Source organism: Sinocyclocheilus rhinocerous, unplaced genomic scaffold (genome assembly GCF_001515625.1).
Source record: "Sinocyclocheilus rhinocerous isolate Xijiao unplaced genomic scaffold, SAMN03320098_v1.1 scaffold1612, whole genome shotgun sequence".
NCBI lineage: Eukaryota > Metazoa > Chordata > Actinopteri > Cypriniformes > Cyprinidae > Sinocyclocheilus > Sinocyclocheilus rhinocerous.
Genome location: NW_015636539.1, coordinates 36,053 through 57,665, shown reverse-complemented (window position 1 = coordinate 57,665; position 21,613 = coordinate 36,053). Strand labels below are relative to the sequence as shown.

The 21,613-nt window shown below is 38.1% G+C and overlaps 1 protein-coding gene across 3 annotated transcripts in view; it reads left to right on the top strand.

The window, feature by feature from the left end:
- Positions 1 to 21,613, top strand: part of kntc1 (kinetochore associated 1) — a 75,126-nt gene that overhangs the window by 24,381 nt on the left and 29,132 nt on the right. For all 3 annotated transcript variants that reach the window (XM_016562514.1, XM_016562512.1, XM_016562513.1), the window contains 24 exons: positions 643 to 718; positions 808 to 930; positions 1,798 to 1,964; positions 2,076 to 2,187; positions 2,807 to 2,950; positions 4,373 to 4,429; positions 6,159 to 6,230; positions 6,358 to 6,477; positions 7,126 to 7,269; positions 8,586 to 8,681; positions 10,909 to 11,012; positions 11,207 to 11,309; positions 11,457 to 11,591; positions 12,176 to 12,295; positions 12,492 to 12,564; positions 13,109 to 13,176; positions 13,286 to 13,599; positions 15,044 to 15,216; positions 15,355 to 15,452; positions 17,182 to 17,323; positions 19,609 to 19,665; positions 20,432 to 20,595; positions 20,676 to 20,780; positions 20,870 to 20,998. In XM_016562514.1, coding sequence (XP_016418000.1) covers positions 643 to 718; positions 808 to 930; positions 1,798 to 1,964; positions 2,076 to 2,187; positions 2,807 to 2,950; positions 4,373 to 4,429; positions 6,159 to 6,230; positions 6,358 to 6,477; positions 7,126 to 7,269; positions 8,586 to 8,681; positions 10,909 to 11,012; positions 11,207 to 11,309; positions 11,457 to 11,591; positions 12,176 to 12,295; positions 12,492 to 12,564; positions 13,109 to 13,176; positions 13,286 to 13,599; positions 15,044 to 15,216; positions 15,355 to 15,452; positions 17,182 to 17,323; positions 19,609 to 19,665; positions 20,432 to 20,595; positions 20,676 to 20,780; positions 20,870 to 20,998 — 2,896 coding nt within the window. The remainder of the gene's footprint in view (positions 1 to 642; positions 719 to 807; positions 931 to 1,797; positions 1,965 to 2,075; positions 2,188 to 2,806; positions 2,951 to 4,372; positions 4,430 to 6,158; positions 6,231 to 6,357; positions 6,478 to 7,125; positions 7,270 to 8,585; positions 8,682 to 10,908; positions 11,013 to 11,206; positions 11,310 to 11,456; positions 11,592 to 12,175; positions 12,296 to 12,491; positions 12,565 to 13,108; positions 13,177 to 13,285; positions 13,600 to 15,043; positions 15,217 to 15,354; positions 15,453 to 17,181; positions 17,324 to 19,608; positions 19,666 to 20,431; positions 20,596 to 20,675; positions 20,781 to 20,869; positions 20,999 to 21,613) is intronic.

Sequence of the window (21,613 nt, the reverse complement as noted above, 5' to 3'; positions counted from 1 at the left end):
TATCGTTATCGATAAAATCCCAGAAAATTATCGAGGTATCATTTTTTGTCAATATCGCACACCCCTAATTTATGTTATTTAATTGATATAATAATTTATTGATAATAATTGTTTAAATTAATATAATAATGCTTTTGACTCATCCATTTTCTTAAAAATGGTTTAAAGGCTGAAATGTAAAGTTTATCATTTTATCAAACAGTAATTTTACAGTTTAATATGGTACTATAGACATTGCCCTACTGCGCTCGTATGGTATTCATTTTAGTTGTGCAGGTCTTAAAAAAGGTCTTAAAGTCTTAAATTTGAGCTTAAAAATCCTGCAGAAACCCTGCTTACGGCTGAATGATTGAGTTTATTTCTCTGTTAGTCGCACCAGTTTGTGTGTGTGATTGTTTTGTAGGGTTGATGAGTTTAACCCCTTTATTGCTGATCTCTTTTTCATAACCTTTTCAAACATGTTTGTGATTTTTCTGTGTTCACAAAGCAGTACAGCAAAAGTTTCATGCCATTCTGATGAAGTAAAACATCCAAAATGCAGTGTTTCAGACTAACATGACCGAACAAAACCAAAGAATTAAATACTTAAGTGAAATAAATACTTCAGAGCCCATTGTTACTCTATTGATCTTCTCCCTCCAGACTGAACAAACTTCTGTATAAGCACAAGTTTGAAGAAGCAGAGAAATTCGCCAAAGCCTTTGGACTTGATGTTGAAGTAAGACCCTGGTAAAGTTGCCATGTAAACATCTAGTTTCTAAAGAGTGTTGATGGTGAGCTGACGAGGTTAGTTTGTGTGTGTTGCAGCTGGTGTATAAGGTTAAGCTGAATGTTGTGCTGGAGAAGCTGATCTCAGCATCAGGCAGTGATCAAACCCTGCAGTGGCCCGAGCTCATCGAAGAGGCCAAGACCAACCTGATGAAGATCATGGTAATAAACCTCTTCACAGCAAACCTCAGAAATATGCATAATAACAATCTTAGCCTGTAAACACACGTAAGCTTTCATTTCTGTATGTATAGTAAATATACTTTCTATAATCATATTAAGAAATGATGGAGACTAAACATGCGCGCTGGGCGATACAGAACCGGAGAGTGAAGCGTCACCATTGTTCAACAAGTAATTTATGTGTCTGCAAATAAATTTGTTCACTTTATTTTGTGAAATATGATCTGCAAAGTGTACAAGCTTAGGAAACTATTTTAGCTATACTGAGATACTGGTTAGAAATGTAAAAGGGGGAAAATATATGAATGAAGCATAGGCTAAATGTTGAGTAAGCTGTGTAAAATAATAATACAGTGAACCGAACACCACGAAGGTATCGATCTCGCCTCATTTAGAAGACCATTACTGTAATGACCAAACTATTGAAACGGTTGAGGTTTGGTGAACAACACATGATTTAATCAGATTGCACTTTATTTGTGTCAGGTTCAAACCGTTGTTGCTCCTTTGAGCTCTCATATTCAGGCTTATGATTAATTTAATTCAAATGTCCCTTCCCTTAGGTCAGAGATGGATACCTGTAAGAGTGACAAACAACATACTGATTAAAGTCCTTGAGTCTGGTGTTCATTAAAGAGTGGAAGCCTATGGACTAAAGTCAAATAAGATGGCCATATATATATATATATAAAGAGCCATGTTTTCATGGTAAAACAGCAGCTCTGCAGAATAGAGTGTGTAAGCAGCACTTCTCTCTCGGGGGCTGTAATCACAGCTGGTTCAGCTGAACTCTACACTGTGTGAATGTGTGTGTGTTTAACATGCAGTCTCCCGTGTGTCCCGCAGGACGAGCAGTTTGTGGTGCAGTACTGTCTGACTGCTTCTTGGCCTTCTCTGAGCATCGCTGAAGACATGTTGAGTTACACCTCGAACCGCTTCCCCTGCTGCCAGATCCAGACAGCCCTGGCTAAGCTCGCCACCTTCGCTAGCGTCTGTGGACCTGACCGCTTTGAGTACGTTCAGCAGACCAGTCTGTTCCTCAGTTATTACGGTCTAGGACATGGCTTTGCTCCACCTCATCTCTTCACACTTTACTCACATTAATCTCTTCATGTCATTAACAGGGGCATAGCATGGATTGAGTTCTTGAACAGTGTGGATTATCTCAGAGACATCCTAGCTCTTCTGAAAGAGGGCAATCTTAGTGGAGCACAGTACCTGTGGCTTCGACACGAGGTAAATGAGTCGGTTCTCTCTGTGAGCTTCAAAGCGCTGTAGAAAGAGTCGTCTGTATGACAGCAGCTTTATATATAGACTGAAATGAAACGGTTCGAAGCCATTCCATGATTTAATGGCTTGAAACGATACAAAAATGTCTTAATTCTAGCGCATTATAATGTTCAGTATGTCGTGGGATCTGTATGTGGGAGTAGATGTGTCAGTAAAGGACAGATGTCGAATAATCATGCGTGACCTGCTGAAATGCATCAGCAAATTATTAAATGAAAGTTTCAAACGTTTCATTGTGACATTAATGTGACCAAAATATGTGTTAGAACTAGGCCTAGCCTATATCACTCATAATCTTCCTATTAACAATAAGCCAGCTTATATCATTTCATTTATTATTATTATTGTTATTATGGCATAATGCACAGCTCTTTAACTGTAGTCTAAACATTCAAAGTGAATGCTGGCTGGTACTGTACAGTATAAAGCACTGCCGTCACTGTAATATTTCACTGTAACTGGTCTAATAGCTGGAACATTACACATTTAGGCTAAATGATAAATAATTTGAGATGAAATGTTATAATGCTTTATTATTTATTTCTCTGAAATGCATGTTCTCCAGGGAGAGTTTTGCAGGGAGTTTGATGAGCGCTGCCTGCATGCTCTGCTGGGCTCCATCTCTTCTGACGTCTCCTCGCAGGACCTGCGGCTGTGGTTTAAGGGGGTTCTGGTCCCGTTTGTGTGGAGAGTGTTGCCCAGCGGACAGGTATGACTTCAAACACCATGCTTTATGACTGTGTCTTGATGATATCACTAGGCGCGTTTCCATTACAGATTTGCGCAAAACTTTGGCGATATTTTATAAATGTCGATACAAAAGTATTGCGAAATGACGGCGTTTCCATTAACCAATGTTATGAGACTTAAACGTAACCTTTTGCCTCTCGCGATAAGTCATGGCAATGGATTTTGGTGAGTTTTTGGCTATATTTATTCAAAGGAGGCTTATGCGTGTATCTTTACAGAAGCAGCAAAGAGAGCCGCTTCAGAAACGTGCGTGGCACGGCTGGAATAAACCATAGACTGTATAAAAACATAAACAAAAACAGTGACCGTATCAGAGCCACACTGCACCACAGACGTGTGCAGTGTAAATTGTCTAAGCATTAATGGTAGGGAAAGCCCCTTATACTGGAGCGCGGCCACTTATGACGTGTTTCTTGGAGATTATAGTACATTGAAGAATGATCATGGGACATTGCACCAAATGGGTAACATTTCTGTCCCCAGGACATTAAATGTATAAAAATGCATGAAAATGAACTCTAAAATACATTTTATGATTTTTTTACATACGCCATGTGACCTGTAAATGCGAAAAAGCCGTTTCCATTGCAGTTTTGCGAATTATTCATTTTTTGCATTGCCTGAAAAACCACCTCATGCGAGCGTAAAAACGTTTTTGCGATTATATGGGCGTTTTTGCGAAATTGACGCGTTTCCATTAGGCGTATTTTCAATTCGCAATTTCAATTTGTGCAATTTGAAGGGTAATGGAAACGCGCCAACTGACTTTGATTGTAAGTAATCATGATTAATCGCATATTATAATATATTTATTCTGTCACAATTTCACATTGCATCTCCAAATTAATAAAGAAAAAACATAAAGATGGTATATTTTAATGTTTAATGGCATCTTTTTAATGAAGGCAGTATCATTGATACTAATAATGCTAATGATGTCTCTATTAAATGCATTTTTCTCTCAATTTTAGCCATTAATCATAACGATTCAACATTACAGTATAACTGAAAGCCATTCTTTTTAACATGTAATAGGCTTTGAAAAATATAACAATTTATATTAATTTAACAAGTTAAGTAATAATAAGTTAATTAATAATGAATAAGTTAATTTTGACAGGCCTAGAAAAAATTATTAGTTTGTAAGGTGGATAAGAAAGTGGTTTTGTGCTATAAATAAGCTAATGTAATGCAAACAAATCATTTCAAAAGCAAATAGTTCTTATGTTCTTACTGTAATGTTAAATTCTGTTGTAATTTCTTTCTTTTCTTTTTTTTTGTTTTTCATTTATGCCCCGCATCTAAGGATGGAGCACTGATTTTAAAAGAAACTAGTCAATAGTGCTACATATTAACACTTTTACATTTTAAATATATGCAGAAAATCCTCGCCAGGTGGTTGGAGCAACGTGCGAGGAATCTGGAGTTAACAGAAAAGGTAGTGAACTCTTATGAGCAGTTTTTCAAAAAAGTATTTTTAAATGCAAGGATATTACTTTTCAGAATGAATTTTTCTTATTTTCTAAACACAGGCTAGAAAATAAGCCAGCCATTTGTGACACTTTCTGTGTGTACAGTGTGGTTTGCCATTGTGACAGACATCGATCACAGTCATTGTGTGGCCAAATCTCACTTTAGAAAGTGTATGAATGTCCTGATGCATCCTAGACATGATCAGGTGACCATACTCATGTAATACAGTCGTTCTGAACCAACAACGTAGAGCTTTAACGGGGTCATGAACTGAGAAACCAAAATTCCCTTGATCTTTTGACATGTAAGAGGTCACTGTACTATAAAATCATCCTGTAAGTTTCAGAACTCAGCACTTTCTCGTTAGTCTAAAAACGGCTTATATTGAAGCCAATCTGCCAAAATGGCAAGTTGAGGAATGTGCCACTTTATGACGTAATAGTGTCTAAACCCCGCCTCCGCAGGAGAAGATCAATGCCTGCTTCTACATCACTTTTAATGAATATCCAGACCGCATCAGTAAGAATTTGATCATTTCACTTCATTTTACCATGGATTCGTTTACAAACAAGGCACAATTCAACGCAGGATTTTCTGAAATACTGAAACTATATTGGATCCAACAGTAATGTCGCACCATACAAGTGTGAGGAACTGTTTTTATTACGTGCTCACTATTGCTTTGTCTGTTATTACAGATCGTTTGATATGAACTGAGTATTTATGCGTTTTTAATCTAAATCACAGCATCGTCCATCTGTGAAGGCTGTAGCTGTCAATCATACACAACTGTTAGCCAATCACAGCAGTGGGCGTTTACTTCTGAGTCTACAATCCGCTACACTTATTCAAACAGAGTGTTCTGATGAGGGGTCAAAACAGGACAGAAAATAGACTATTACTTCTGAATTATGATGTTTTTTGATGTGGACCTCAGAGAACAGCACAAAATAATAACAAAAAGGCAGTTCATGACCTCTATAAAAGAACCATTCTAACAAAAAATTGAGTTTGTTGATGAATTTATTTGACTTGAGTCCCCTTGCAGTCACATTTTATCCTGTAAAACTCATCTTTGATAATCAAAGTGACATTTCATTTTTATTTTTCCAGTGAAAATAGTATTCATGCCTTAAAATGACTGAATATAACTTTGCACCCTAACCTCATTCAGTATACGCAGCTTCACGGATGTGCAGATTAGTCCCCACCTACGCTATATACAGTTTTATGTTTCGCCTCTGCGACAGCTAATAATAGGTAATGTTACACAAACCTTGACCGCAGATGATGGGATGTTTGTGCCGATGGGAAACGGGCTGTCTTTGGTACACTGCAGTTTTAAGGAGAAAATGTTCAGCAATGCTGTTGACTGATGGATTTGCACATGGCTTGTCTTTTAGCATGTTAAAACACCAGATAGACATGTAAACAATGTTAAACGCTTGGTTTTCACCACAGGGGGTCTTTAAGGTTGTGTTAGCATTGTAAGTGACTTTAACTAATTTAATTAACCAAAGTGTCATAATTGATGTATATAGTCATAAAAATCATTGACCCTCAACGAAATTAAGCTTTAAAATCTCAGTCTTTGTCTGGTGGACCCGCTGCAAATGGGCCGAAGTAAATGCAATGACTCTTTGTCTCTCAGGTTAGTTATGTACTTATTTATTGATTGATTTGTTTTCTAATAGAGTGACTGGCCTCATAATGGACTGGTCCTGGCTGAACTTGGCCTGCCTTCCCTCTGGAGGTCTATGGGTTTGGTAAATGTCAAGTTTGTCCCACATTTTTAATCTGTTTGACCACATTCCTGGTAAGTCATTGTGAGAAATAGTAGCACTGACCAGAACGATGCATTTGTGATCAGATGAGAATGACATTGTTTTTCAGGCTGAAAACTGTGTATCAGAGGAAGTGCTAAACCTGCAGTCACTGGTGGCTAACCTCAGACAGCTGTGTGAGCTCGACTCCAAATACAGCTGCCGTCTGTCACTGTCCGACTACGAGAGGGTGAGTATGTGAAACACTGGATGTGAAACACTGCAATAAAAATAACACATTAAAAACAAAGTTATAATAATAGTTTTAGAAAACCTATTCATTTGTTAGTAAAACCTCCAAAAAACCCAGTGCTGTGTAAAATACTTATGAATATACAGTGAAATATTACAGTGATGGCAATTTCTTAATTATTTCAGGTTTGCATATGAGGTTCAGTGTTTGTAGTCCCTGCGTGATTTGATAGAGGATTTAATTTGTGGTGCTCAGAGCAGCGCTCTGTGTAAAGCAATGATCACTCTTTCAGCGCTCCAGACATTTACAAATCATCATTAATTATTATCAGTCCTTTACTCTGTCATTTCTATTGCAGCTCTATTTTCAATTTATCCCAATGGACCCTTTTCACAGTCATCAGCATCATAAATTCCAAGTTAAAAAAAAATATATATATATATATATATATATATAAAAAACGAGTTAATGCTGCTGAGGGTTTTTCTAATGCAGCGATTGTGAGAGTGATGGTGAATTTAACATTGTTGTCTCTTCTGACTGCCGTTATCAATCTCTCTCTGTTTTATTTGTCTCTGTGAGAGTCGTGACCGCTCTCAGTATTCCCGGATGAGCTGTTTTCTCTCTGTGTGTGTGCTGTGGCAGGGAAGCACGCGCAGCATGGCCTTCCTGATGCTGGATAAGGTGCAGGCCCCGGAGCTGGTTCCTGCTGTGATTAAGAGCAGCGTTCAACCCTATGCTCTTGAGAACGGATTGGACCTGGACCAGACCCTCTTACACTACATCAAGGTCAGACGGGTTTCTTTGTGCTCTTCACTGAGGGCTGCACAGATCATCAGAAAAGCATCGTTATGACACCATTAACTCAGTAGTGCTTGAGCGATATAATCACACCAAGGCTGATGTCTTTATTTGAAACAATGATTTCCAGTGCATGCAAACTTAGCAGATTACTGAGTGCACTGTTAGTTACAGTGTTTACTCCCTAAAATGTTTAACAATCTCTTTATTTGTGAACAATTCAAAAACAGAATCAAGAAGTTGCCATTTAAATGAATCTCTTTATTTTACAGATATGTTTTATCATAGATAGATAGATAGATATTTTACCCTAATTTTCATATTTATTAATTTTAAAATGATATATTTTAGTTTTTTTAAATAAAGGATCTTGCATTGCATGCTTTTGTTGTTTATGAACTCAAAGCACACTATTCCAGAGAGCGCTTCGAACCGACGAGATGACTCTGCTTTTTATTCAGGTGTGAATATTATAGGCTGTATATAATATATTCAATTTAATCTTATATCTAACTGCTATTTAAGTAGTTTGGGGTATTATTTTACATCAGTTTAAATGGGGTCAGATTGTACTGTGAGAGAGCTTGGAGTGTTTAAGGAGAAGAGACAGACAACAATTATAAAGTGAAAATCAAATGTGTATTTACAATATTCACATGAGACATAAAACAACACAATAAAACTAGGAAACCTCAGGCTGTTAAAAGCATAGTCCATGACACCATACCCTAAAACAGTCCGAGTGTGTTGATCGTGCCAAAGCTAGAGTCCAGCAGTGAACATGCAGTCCGAGTGAAAGCCCAGCACTGATGAGAATGAGAGCGTTTGTGTGCCATGCTGCTTTACTTTACAGACTCTTTTAAAGACACACATGCATTTAAACAGGTAAGAGGAATAAAAGACACCATGCAAATCCATAAAACTCAAATATATATAAAACAGTCAAAACTAATCCAAGAAATTAACTCAGTTTTCCCAGTCCTAGTAAATGTATTTATAGTAATTACAAATATATTAGTTACACCTTTTAATGTCAAGGTTGCAATTAATTAGGTTATTAGTTTGGTATTAGTTCAAAACCTGTTTTTGTAGCCGCCTTGTGTCTTTTACAGGTTAATATAAACCTGATAAACACTTGTGCATTCAGACTCCTAGCACAATGCTAAGGATTTGGCCTGTCCTTGATATGTTTGCACACATTATACAGTACATCAGGTGTGTGCGAGTCTATCTCTAGGGACCAGGCCTTCTTTTGAATGAATTGTTATAATAAGTTTGATTGTGTTGATGTGTTTATTTTTCAGGAGCTGCTAGACTGCTGCAGTTCTCAGATCACTTCTCTCTTCACTGAATGGGAGGCCAAAGCTGTGGCTGTGCTGCGCTGCATGACAGACACGAATGTGAGATCTCCGTATACTGATACACATAACTAGTGATGCATCTGTACTCACTGTGCCAAAACCAAAGATACCCGTTTAAAACCCCGAACCCTTCTTTGAGAAAACCGTCTGGCCTTCCTCGCTGATCCTGACTGAAACACTCAACAGATCAGTGTACTATATAAACCTCGGTCACACTTTATTTTAAGGTCCAAGTCTCGCTATTAACAAACCATTAACTACGGCTCTCACCTCAAACTCCTAATTTGCTGCTTATTAATAGTGAGTAAGGTAGTTGTTAGGTTTAGGTAAAGGGTATGATTAGGGATGCAGAGTATGGTCATGTATAAGAAATGCTTTATAAGTACTAATACTAATAAACAGCCAATATGTTAATAAGCCTCCTGCTGGCAGAGAGTGAATCTGCGTCTCATTCAGAGCTTCTCAGAGTTCAGATGTTTTTATGTAGCATAATTTCTGTGGATGCACCGATACGATACTGGACCTGATTCTACTCAAATGATTCATTCAAAAACACGAATCATTCAGTAAAGAAACACCGCTGTGTCACTCAGAGATGCGCGACTGTTCTGCTGCGATCTCGGTTTGAACTATTTTAACCCAATCGAGCAAAAACAGTCAACATTGATAATATTGTACTAAAATGTAAGTCACTTAATATTAACTACTCGTTTGAAGTCTTGTATGAAATCAATGTCAAGTTTTCAGGGAGAACGTGTCGTGTTGCTTAACTAGGCTATATGTTATAAACATAAAAACTACATATTTACCACAGTAAGTTTCTTCTGTGTGCAGTTGTTCATTTGTTTTGATTTCTCTCACACACAGACGAGACTGTTACTGTCAATACATTATTATTTATCACCGTTTACAACAAATGTTATCAGAATGAAAATCGGAATCATTCTCGCCTGAAAATATCCTCCTGTCCCAGACGAGCATTAATGTGGAGCTCCGCATCTGACGAGCGTTAATGTCAAGCCCTGACTGTATATTAGAAAACATCAACATTTCAGTGATTAATAAAAAAGAATATTACTTGCGACCTGTTTTTATTGAGATGGATGGCCTGCATGTTTGCGCACAGATCGTTATTCTCTCGCGCCCCTAGTTTAGGAACCGCTGCGATAGAGCAATAAAATAACCAGAGACAGAAACACAAGCTTGTACAGTACATTTTAATGGGCATAATTAAGTGTGAAAATAACTGAAGGAAATATCTGTTTGCTAAATCAACTAAGCCAACTAACATTATTCATATTCTTTGGGTTTCTGTACCCAGTATTTTTACAAATCACAAATTAAATACAGGTAATGGTACTCGGTATCACAAGTACCAAAAATACAAGTATCAGCCTCGTTCTGGAAAAAGTGCTATCGGTGCATAGATAAAGTCAGACCATTGTGTTTGTGCTTCAGGTTTTGAAACTACGTCTAACTGAATCTCATTTAAATCAGAAACTGCTCATGTGTGTAGCATCTTTGTTTGGATCGTGATTAAAATGCAGTTAAAGTGGCTACAGAGAGTTTGGCCTGTAAAAGAGCACGAAACATTAGCCTGTTAGTAATGTTTGTAGTGAACTGGAAAGCAGCTGTTAAGAGTAATTCAGTAACTTGTTAACTAATGATTTTGATGATTGTCAAAAGTAGGCTAGTAGTACTTCTGTACAAAGTCGCTTCTGTAATCCGTGCCCCTCAGCAGCTCTGTTAGCACCGGGTTCAGTCCTCTCTAGTCGCTTCACTGCAGGGTTATCACTCTCTCCACGAGCAGAGATGTGCTGTGGCCAATCAGAAGTCATACACAGCTGTCACCTCACCCTTTTGGATACATGCCAATATTTTAAAATATTATTAGGATTAATAATGAACTGATTTCATTCATTTTTATTTTCTTTTTTCATTTAATTTTTTTTGCTATGGTATTGAAATTGGTTCTGAAAATCATTTGTTGTATAATTAAGAGCTCATATTAAAGGAAAGCTAAAGGTTAAAAGGTATAATTTGCAGTTCAGACCTATTTAATGTTAAAATCATTACTACTTTAAATGACTCATTTTAACTTTGAAGTGTGTGCATCTCATTACTACACCTTTCCCTCTCGCCGACAGCGGTCTGAGAGCTAGACACTGCAGTGGAGTGGAGCAGGGTTAGTCAGGCTTACTGTAAACTCCTGTTTCTGAGCACAGTAGGCTCTGTTGGCTAAAGCTGGTGTTTGGCCGTGTTTCAGAAGGTGATGGATGCTGTGATTGAGATCATGTACAAGGCGGTGGTGCCCTGGAGTGACACGGTGGAGAAGCTCGTTCAGCAGCACCTGGAGAAGCAGCATCCGAAGTGAGTGGAGCGCTAAAGCATCAGGCAGCCTCTTCTCTTCTTATTGAGTGATAGTCATTATCTGTAGGCTCCAGATAACATGTTCCTGTTAGCAACACACTTCATATTCAGTTAGCACTATTTGTGAGTAAGTTCAGGGAGTGTAACGTGTGATGGAGTATAGTTTGTGATTCATGAGTGTTTCGCATCTACAGGCAGGAGCTGCTGAGAGAGGGCTACAGACTGATGGAAATAAAGAAGCTTCTCAGATGCTACGGCATCCGCAGCTTAGCCCTTTCTAACGCTCGTGATGTCATGGTGAGTTTGTCTTCAGCTTTAGATGTCCTGTTATGTGTTTTATATTTAACAGTTGACTATTCCATGAAGGGTTAGACCACAGATCTCTGTGTTGTCCTCTCTGTTCCTGCAAGTGGCTGGTATTTTACTGTGGTTTGCTTTGCTCAGATGCTTGTGAGGCACATCCTAAAACAGGACCTGCCCACCTCTCTCGAGGACTCGCTGAAGTTAATCGAGGCCTACAAACTAAACCCAGCGGAGATCCACCATCTTCACTGCATCCATCTCATCCAGCACAATAAGGTGATGCTCCCACAGAACCGGCTGCTGTGTTTTATATTAGTAGATATAGATAAAAACATCATAAACCCTCACTAACTCTTTTTAGAAGCTGAAGTCATCACAGATGGGTTCATTTATATAGTGGTGGATGGAAACTTACAGCAAATATGATTATAGCGTTCCAATAAGAAAAGGAAACGTCCACGCTAGTGTTTCCACAACTTTCCAGATGTTCTCGCGATGCAAGCGCTCCCGGGAGACTGAGACTTCATGAGCCTTCAGTAAAACAAGTGCTACAATTTGTTATAATAGTGATTTTAATGATTTAATAAGTCCATAAGGGAGACATATGAACAGAACTTATATTATAGAGTCAAATAAAGTTGTAATTAGGTGGAATAGAGCAAGCCGTCTTCCTGAAATGATGCCAAGGACCTGAGCTACTTACACTATCCAGCTCAGAAATACTGATTCGGGGTTATTAATGGAGTTTCTCCAGGGTACATGCATATCTCTAACAAAGTGATTTTAACTGTAGAGTAAAAGCATAACTGTGAGTTTGAGCTGGAAGTGTTGAGTGTTGTGAGATTGTGTTGTGTTTGCAGAGGGAGAAGTGCGTCGCTCTGCTGAAGAACCTGCTCCGTCCTGAAGCAGAGCTTGTGATCGAGCGCATGGCCTGCTGGGCAAGATTTGAACTTCAAGACAAGCGGCACGTTTCTCAAGAGGTCAGAGAAACAGTGTGAACCTCACAGAGACTTTCAAATCATACAAATTATTATGTTCTCTACATTAAAATTATCATTTTGATTTTAACTGGTATAATGTTGCAATGAAATAATAATAATCTTCATACTAAAGTAGGATTTGTTGTCTGTATGAAGTTTTTTTTCCTATTAATTTTTGCACTTTTTCTTTCAATAGCAGAAGAAAGTACAAATGCTAATATCGCAGATTATGGTTGAAGCATTAAAGTACCTGCAGAGCATTCAGACAGGTGAGCACACACAGTATTGATTCTCATTTAGAGGAGACTCTAATGCTAATATACTTTTACTCGCATCTTCCCAGCATCCATTCAGTCTGGTTCTGCTAACTGTTCATGTTCTGTCCCGCTGCACACACACAAGCCTCGCTAATCATGATTCTTTTCATTTACTGAAGGATTTCTCTTCATACTGTTTTGGTCCTTAATTTCTTTGATCAAACTTCTCACTTCAACTTATTTGCCACTGTATCCAAAAAAATTAAATAAAATCCAATGGTCTTTCATGGATTAACTTAAAGTTAATCAAAACATAATCACTTCTAGCAACAGGTGCATATGGGCTAGCTAGCATATTAGCTTAGCATAGTGTCAGAAAGTCTTGGTTACATATGTAGCCTGGTTCCCTCAGTAGGGAACATGACTCTGTGTAACTTATGCACTGGAAGACTTTCCCCAGCTGTGAGAATAACCTGAAGCCCATGAAACAGGATTTTTTGATTAGCTAAACCGATTATCCTCAACAGTTAAAGTGTCCTGTCCTTTCCTCTTGCAGATGATGCCTTCAAGAAAACTGAATGTGAGAACAATCTGAAGATGTTCACAGCCATTGCTCATCTTCAGGTCTCAGTTTATTCATACATGGATTTTGAGGCATTCACTGCCACATTGTAAACACATCTAAACGTTCAGCAACCAATGGGTGTTTGTTTTGCAATGTTCCTGACTCCAGGAAGACTTTGACATCTTCTTGACCCCAGAGGAATATGATGATCCGGCCGTGAGACACAAGTTCAACCAGCAGCTCATCACTGCATATGAGAACGCACAAGCATGGCGGCGCTCAGGAAGACCGCACCCTGACGAGGTTTCCAGCGGTCATCTGAAGGACAGTGATCCCGACGGGAAGACGAAGAGCCTGTCCACTGAAGCAGGGCTCCACCGGCTGGCCAGACAGCTGCAGAAGACGGAGCAGGAGCTGTGGGCAGACCTGGCGCTGAGAGCTCTGGATGCTGGAGACGTGGAGAAAGCCTTACAGATCCTCAGGTGAGGGCAAACCTGACGACCGAGAGATGCAGTTCTGCTCTTATGTTTGCACACCCCTCGCAGAATAGGCAAGACGTTACTCATTTTAATCATTCACATTGCATGTCAAGAATAGGCTTCTCTGTTTGTCTCTGCGTTTCTCCTCTCCTCATCTAGTTGACAAATAAACCTGCCATTGTACATTATGAATACCCTTAATAATTAAGACATTTTTAATATTCTTTAAATATTTCGTGAAGGAGGCTCGTTACGGCTGATGGATCAGTGACCGCTGCTCACCAGCCTTTAGCAGCTGCACGTGTTTTTAAGCTTTGCTTATTTAAAAATTCAAGCGATTTTAAAGCATTCAAGCAAGACGTGAAAGACAGCTCCATTCAGTATCGCGCTGAGCTCTGTGTGAACAGAATGTAATGACGTTTGTGTGGAAATACTATGAAGTGTGTAAACGGCGTTCACAGAGAGCAGAGACACTGAAGACGAGCGCAGAGAGGAGAAAGCACTGTACAGACAGAGCAAGATCACTGCTCACGATGAGCGAGATACTGGGAGAAGAGCCTAAACACTGAATCAGGGTTTCTGAGGGGAACTGACTGTCTTCAGAACAGATTAGATGGTGTTTCTCTGCATCTGGGCTCTGTATAATGAAGATTACAGCAGTGTTTATTAGCGCAGCGCTGCTTTGTTTACAGCGGTAACCACGGAAACGCCGTCTGCTGCTGTTTCTCCTGAAGCATCATTTCATTTGTGTCTTTGCTCTATATATTCAGTTGTGTTACTGCTTATAATTTGCTCTCATTTACTGACTGTTCACTCGTCTTTAATAATGTTTGAACTTTATATTTGTTAGTAGTTTTTGCTGTGGTATGAAATTGGAATCGAGAATTCTAAAATTAAATTGATATCTAAAATGTTGGTGTCATTATAAGCTTATTTATTATAATAAAAGATACCATGGGTCAAAAACAATGATAACAGCAACTATTTTATTGTATTTTTTTGTGGCAGTGCAAGTATAAATCTGAAGCACTGGCTCGACCGGATCAGCAGAAACATCCTTAGCTTCGAGCCCTGCCATAACGACATTGTAAAAGTAAACTATATAAATAGTGGTTTATCCAGAGTTTTTTAAAGAGACACGACTGCTTATATACACATATATATTATATACACTATATATAGTACATAGAGTGCGTTAAATACAGTAAATGGAAATGCAGCTGTGCTTGTTTGACCTTGTTGGTTGTTGCTCGAAAAGCAAGCATATTTGAGCAAATGGACAAAAATTGGTGAAAGAAAATGAAAATCTTCTTTTGCGTTCTGAAGATGTAACGTCTCGTGATTTTGTAAGAATGTGGTTGAGTAAATGACAGCACTTTCATGCTTGTGTGAACTGTCCTTTTATGTTTGAATGTGTTCTCTGGTGTCTTTAATTCCTCCTCAACAGGGAGCTGTACCAGCACCACTCGACCTGCAGCACAGGACAGGTTCTGTTCAGCACGGCCCAGCGCCTCTGTCAGATGCTGGAGGAAAACATCCCCATGGTTCTGCCTGAACAGGTTAACCTGCCTGCTGTCATCCATGGGCTGGCCTGTCAGGCCATTACAGTCTGCCACAGTGGTACTGAAACACTTCCACTCTTCATATTCTCATTAAGTGCATGTCACTGAGCTTTCTTCAGTCAGCTTCCGCAGTTACAGATCACTCGTGTGTCCTTTACACCAACTTCAAAAAGTGCATGTATTTTTCCTTTCACAGACCTTCTGCTGGACTGTTTGGAGCTGTGTAAAAGCACCAGAAGTGCTGCAGATGTCTACAGACAATGTCAGATTGAAGATTTTGGATTTTTTGCTAAGGTCAGCTTGCTAAACATTGCATATGCGATCAACACCCCAATGATATTCGACCAAGGCTGGGGCTGGGCGATATGGGCAAAAAAAATAATATCTCTGTATCCTTAGGCTGAATGGCGATATATCTCAGTATTTTCTACGATTTTCTGCTTGGATTTATAAAAAAATATATATATATATATATATATTTTCTGTATTTCACATCGTGCCCAGTGTTGTCCTACAAACAATGTGCATATTGAAGACTATGAAAACAAATATAGTGAATGTACAGGGTTTCCGGGGGTCCTTAAAAAGTCTTAAAAGGTACAAGGAAGTCTTAATTATGATTTCAGGAGGCCTTCATTTTGGGGACGGAAAGACAAGGATAGCAGTATAGCTTAATGTGACGATTAAACTTCAAAAAGCTATGATTTCATTGAATAAACATGAGCTGCACGTTTCAGAGTCAGAGGCTGGGCTGTTTTGTTTACAGCCGTTACGGTGAAACTGTGATATTTCTGCTGTTCAGACAGCGCCTCCTGCTGGCAGAGAGTGAATGTGCGTTTTCAATAAGCCCGTCTGCAGTTTTTGTTCAGACCGATGTGAAAATCAACCCATGTTTTTACGCAGCAAACACTCCGTTGTAAATGTGAACCTATGGATCAACAAGAAGATAATGCATTATAAAAATCTAAACAATTAAGACAGTAAAATATATGTATATGTTATTTAATTAACATAATTGATTTATAATAATTGCTTAAATTAATATAATGCTTGATAATTTTGACTCATCCATTTTCTTAAAAATGGTTTAAAGGCTGAAATGTGAAGTTTATAATTTATATCATTTTAGTTTTTTGTGCAAACCTGTATCTGAACTGTAAATCATGCTTTTTACTGTTATTTGACAGTTTAATATGTTACCATAGACATTGCGCAACCCCGCTTATATGGTAGTAATTTTATTTGTGCAGGTTTTTAAAAAAGGTCTTAAAGTCTTAAATTTGAGCTTAAAAATCCTGCTGATAATCTGATGTAACCACGCAGGCTATGGTATATATTACCCTATGTGCAAAAAAAGGGGTTAAAATCACATTACATTCTTGCATAACATCATTACAGTCTAAAAACTAAACAAAATAATTTTTAAAGCTAAAATCACTAAATGAAAAATGAAAGTGACGTGTAGCCAAGTGTGGTATCCCATACTCCGAATCTGTGCTCTGCATTTCACCCATCCAAGTGCACACACACACACACACTCACTCACTCACTCACTCACTCTCTCTCACGCACACACACACGGTGTGGAACTCAGGGTCACTTTACATAATACATAAATACATAATCCAAGCAGAACAAACAATACGTAGGCAAAAACAAAGCAGGGACAAGTGGGAAACAAAAGACTAACAATAAATAATGAGACTGAAGGATCTACTGTCAATCAATGACAGTCTAAACTTTGGAACAAACTTATATTACTATTGAAATACAACTGTGCTGTAATGAATATTTAATTATACTAATAATTTTACTGTAATAAAATTACAGTACTTATGTCTTAACTTCTTTACCTACAAGTGTTAAACTCAAACTTTGTTTTGGTGGAAAACTGCAGGGAGACATTCAAGCTTGTGTTTAGTTGCTTTTTGTTATAAATGTATTGAGAAAATCTTTCCCTGAACAAACCATCGATCAATAATTTAACCCTCATATTGTTTGTTAAACAATGATTTATTTTCAGGAATCTGCATTGAGTGGTGAAGAGGATGCATACACTGAATCTCATTTCCAGGATGTCTTTAATGAGGACTGCATTGTGCTGGATCCAGTCTCAGTGCTTCCACTGCAGTATAAAATCACCAGGAATCTGTTGCCACTGTCAGGTGAGAGTATACTCTTATTGCTGGAGTGTGTGCAAACTAATGCTTTGACAAACAAGCTTTAATATGGAAATTATTGATTTTCAGGAATACGTTCATTTGAGTTACAATTTTAACTTCATTTTCAACTTTAAAGCAGCTCTACAGAAGGCAATATAGAGTCATTGTTAAGCTCAGTTTAATTCAATTATTCAGTGAACTCATTAGATGATTTCCACTGTAGTTAAATCAATACAAGTTTACGGAGTATGAATTGGCGTCTAAGTCTCCACTGAGTAAGCCAAAGGGTGACAGTAGCAAGGAGCAGTAACTGCAGGGAGTAAGAAGCCCTTAGCTCAGCTGAGGGAGCCAGTCCTCTGTTCTAACAGTACGAACACAGCTGGATTCATGATCCCAAGCTCCAGCACAGGTCCGTGATTGTGTAGATGGTATTCAAAATATAAACCAGCTCCTTCTGATTGGAGACTGGATTGGGCCAAAACGGACATGGGCAGAAGTTTGAGACCACAGCGATTGTAATATAATGACTGTAATTTGACCAAACCATTGATTAGAGTTTTATAAGTAATCAGGAAAGATGCTTAAGGGGTCATGAATTGAAAAATCCCATTTTCCCTGATCTTATGACATATTTGAGGTCATTGTACTATAAAAAAATATATACTATACGTTTCAGTATTCAGTACTTCCTTCTTAGTCCAAAAACAGCGTTTATTGAACCCAACTGCCAGAATGACCAACTTTGTCTTGGTTCATAATAATCATAATCATCACAGAAGAGTACCTGAAGAGATGAACACCTACTGCTGCTTCACATCTGTTAGTGAGGTGATGAGGAAAGACGGCAGAGATCGGAAAACAGCATCACTTGGGATAAAATACATTTAGATGCCTACTAAGTTTTTCAAATGTTGTGCAATCCTTAGTTGTGCAAGAACATTGTCTCTGTATACCTTCTGAAGGATTTTAAAATTTGGGTGTTTGTGTTTATTTTCAACACCGTGCCTGATTGTGTCAGTAGTTTGTAGGTTTTGGTTTACAAACACTTTCACTGAAAAATGGACCAAATGCCACAACACACAACTCGGTCTGTGAGCTTGTGCTGAACAAAACTCTGGCCATTCACGCGTTCAACACTAGCTACAGTGCTCAATGCTGGGGGAAAATAATGTTGTTAAAAATAACCTTTGATGGAATAGATATAAACATAATACTGTAAGCCAATTAGCTGTAATCATAGCCATGTTTTAACAGTTCCACACGTGGAACACTTATTTCAATGCAAAGGTTGGGGTTAAATGTTTGAAACGGGTCACGCACATACTTTATTCATTGTCTGTCATTTTTAATACAAACTGCAGAGCCCTGCACATGACTTGCAGAATAAAAGATATAGAGTTTTTGTAGTGGTTTTTCAATTTATTAGTAAAAAAAGTCTGTGGTAAATTTAAATATATGATACCTGCACATTTGGCTCTACAGTGTCACGCCAGTTACACACGCTTATACTGAAAACACAAATTTTTATGTTTTTTTTTTTTTTTTTTAAATGTATGTTTGTCATAAGAAACTACTGGAACATAAGAACATTTGGGGTATGAATGTGTGCAGTTTATGTTGTATAACAAAACGTCTAAGTATCAAGTTATTTTTACCACAGACCTTATTTTGCTAATGAATATAAAAACCCCATTATAAAACCCTATAGGAAAATCTCAAGGGCATGAGCATCTTGTAATTATTAGTTCCAGTGAATTAACTAACACGAGGGAACAAATATTATTTAAATTTGTATTTAATATATTTAAATAGAAAAATCACATAATATTTCATAATATTAATGTTAACTGTATTTATTTTGAGAGCATATGTCGTAACTTAGAAATGTTTGTAAGATGGAAGAATACTGTTTTACAAGTGTTAGTAATGTGGATTTCAAATGCAGTCCATTAGTTTAGAAAATTGATAGGTTTCACCAGGCCTCAAGGAAATGTAAAGGTGAATATCATTAGCATAACCCTGAAAGCTAACTTCAAAAGTCATGATAATGTCTCCCAAAGGTAGCTTATACAGCATGAAAAGCTAAGGTCCTAGTACTAAGCCTTGCAGCACACCATACTGAACTTGCAATTGACACCTCTTCATTTTCCAAATACAAGCACATTTTACTCTATATAATGTGCTTAGAGGGATAGTTCTCTCAAAGTTGAAAATTGTTATTATAGTAAATAGTTGGCCATGTGTTGCTTATCGTGTTTGTAAACACAAAACTTTGTCCTTTATTCCAGAATCGAGGCTTTATCCTTTTGGCTGTTCTTGCCTGTCATACTGTGATCTCAAAGTAGGTAAGAGTGTCTTCCTATTGCCTTGAGTATACAGTGAGTCTGTTTGTAGAGTACTTCTCACTCTATGCTTAACCCTAAGGTAAGAGTTTGCTGTGTATTTGTAAGCAAAAGACTGTCAAAAACCTTTTTACTGACATATAAACAGGTGCAGGTAACATGGAGAAAGAGTTCATATTGTTTATCTATACAGTATGTACTTCTGACATTGTAACCAATTAAAGATGGTTGAAAATTGCTGGGGTGGGTGGACAATTATCCAAACAATATTTTTACATATCACTCAGCCCTAATACAGTGCTTGGCATAATTTGTCAATTCTGAATTAAGCTGTTCAGAGTGTGAGACTGATTCTAGCTTCTGTGGTTCTCTGTTCAAGACTAGCAGCTTTAGGGGGCCAGTGGGAAAGGGGCTTGTATTACACAATGTGCTGCATGTTGTTTAAGCTTTGTACTTGTTTAGGGTTTAAAAGTGTAGTGTGAGATTTCAATAGTCCACTTTAGACATTCTACTAACTCCAAGTAACTTTGCATCTACACATCAACTAACTCTCATTAGAGTATTAGTAGACTGTTAGGTTAGGGTTAGTAGAATAAGTTGTCATGTGCTTGCAAAGTGACTTATAGTCAGTAGAACATCTGTTGGGAGAGCATCAGAATAAAGTGTCAGCAGATGTTAAGGAGACAGTCCATGTGATTTCTGACTGATTTCTGGGGAAAAAAAGAAGTTCCTGAGGCCTTGCTCACGAGATATCTGTCCACTTTCACAGGCACTGATTTGGTTGGGCCTTTGCTCAATCCCTTGGCCTCTATGCTGCAGATGCTGCAGGAGTGCAGTCAGCTAGAACTGGCTCTGCGACTTCTGATGGAATCCTACGGCAGCATATTAATGCACTTTGTTTCTAACAACATGGATATCTCTCTAAGCATGCAGGTGAGAATCCTGTAATGTAGTTGAGTTACATCTAATGTAAATAAGTGCTTTTGTTGATGGTGTATTTGTCTCATTTTCAGCTTCATTCTAGCAACCGCTTGGCCAGAGACAAACAGACTCTTGACGGGATAGAGAAAACGGTTCTCTCGTCTGTCACTGTGGTTGTGGTCTCCTTGTTACAGAAGGTGTGCAAAGACACTTAAGATGTGCATTTATCTAGGCTTCTTTCCAAGGAATGATTTAGATCAGTCTGTTCATTAACTCTGTATTACAGGTGCTCAACTGGAGAGTGGTCGACTCTGATCTGGCCATCGGGCTTTGTACCATTTTGCCCAAGGCAGCGGTTGTGGATATTCTCTGGAAGATGATCGCCAGTGCCTGGCAAAATTATGAAAAGATTAAGGTCAGGCTGAAGTTTGGTTTGTCATTTATTAGTTGTGCTTCCTACTGTTTGTAAAACCTTTAACACTAAGTATTAAAGTCATCATAAAATCTAAATGAATCCAGTTTACCTTACTTTCTTTTCTTTCTTTACTTAATTATTTTACTTTCTTGTATTTTCTAGGCCTAAATGTGCAGGATTCATCTGTTTATTTAATGCGTTCCCTCGAGAAACTTTGCGTTCCCTCAAAGATATTTTGTGTTCTCTCGCAAAGATATTTTGTGTTCTCTCACAAAGATATTTGCATTCCCTTTTGTGTTCTCTCGCAAAGATATTTTGCGTTCTCTCGCAAAGATATTTGCATTCCCTTTTGCGTTCTCTCGCAAAGATATTTTGCGTTCCCTCGCAAAACTTTTGCGTTCTCTCGCAAAAGATATTAGCGTTTTGTGAGGGAACGCAAATATCTTTGCGAGAGAACGCAAAAGTTTGCGAGAGAACGCAAAAGGGAACGCAAATATCTTTGCGAGAGAACGCAAAAGTTTTGCGAGGGAACGCAAAGTTTCTCGAGGGAACGCAAAAGTTTTGCGAGAGAACGCAAAAAAAAATTTCCTCCCACCCCTAATTTTTTTTCCGCCA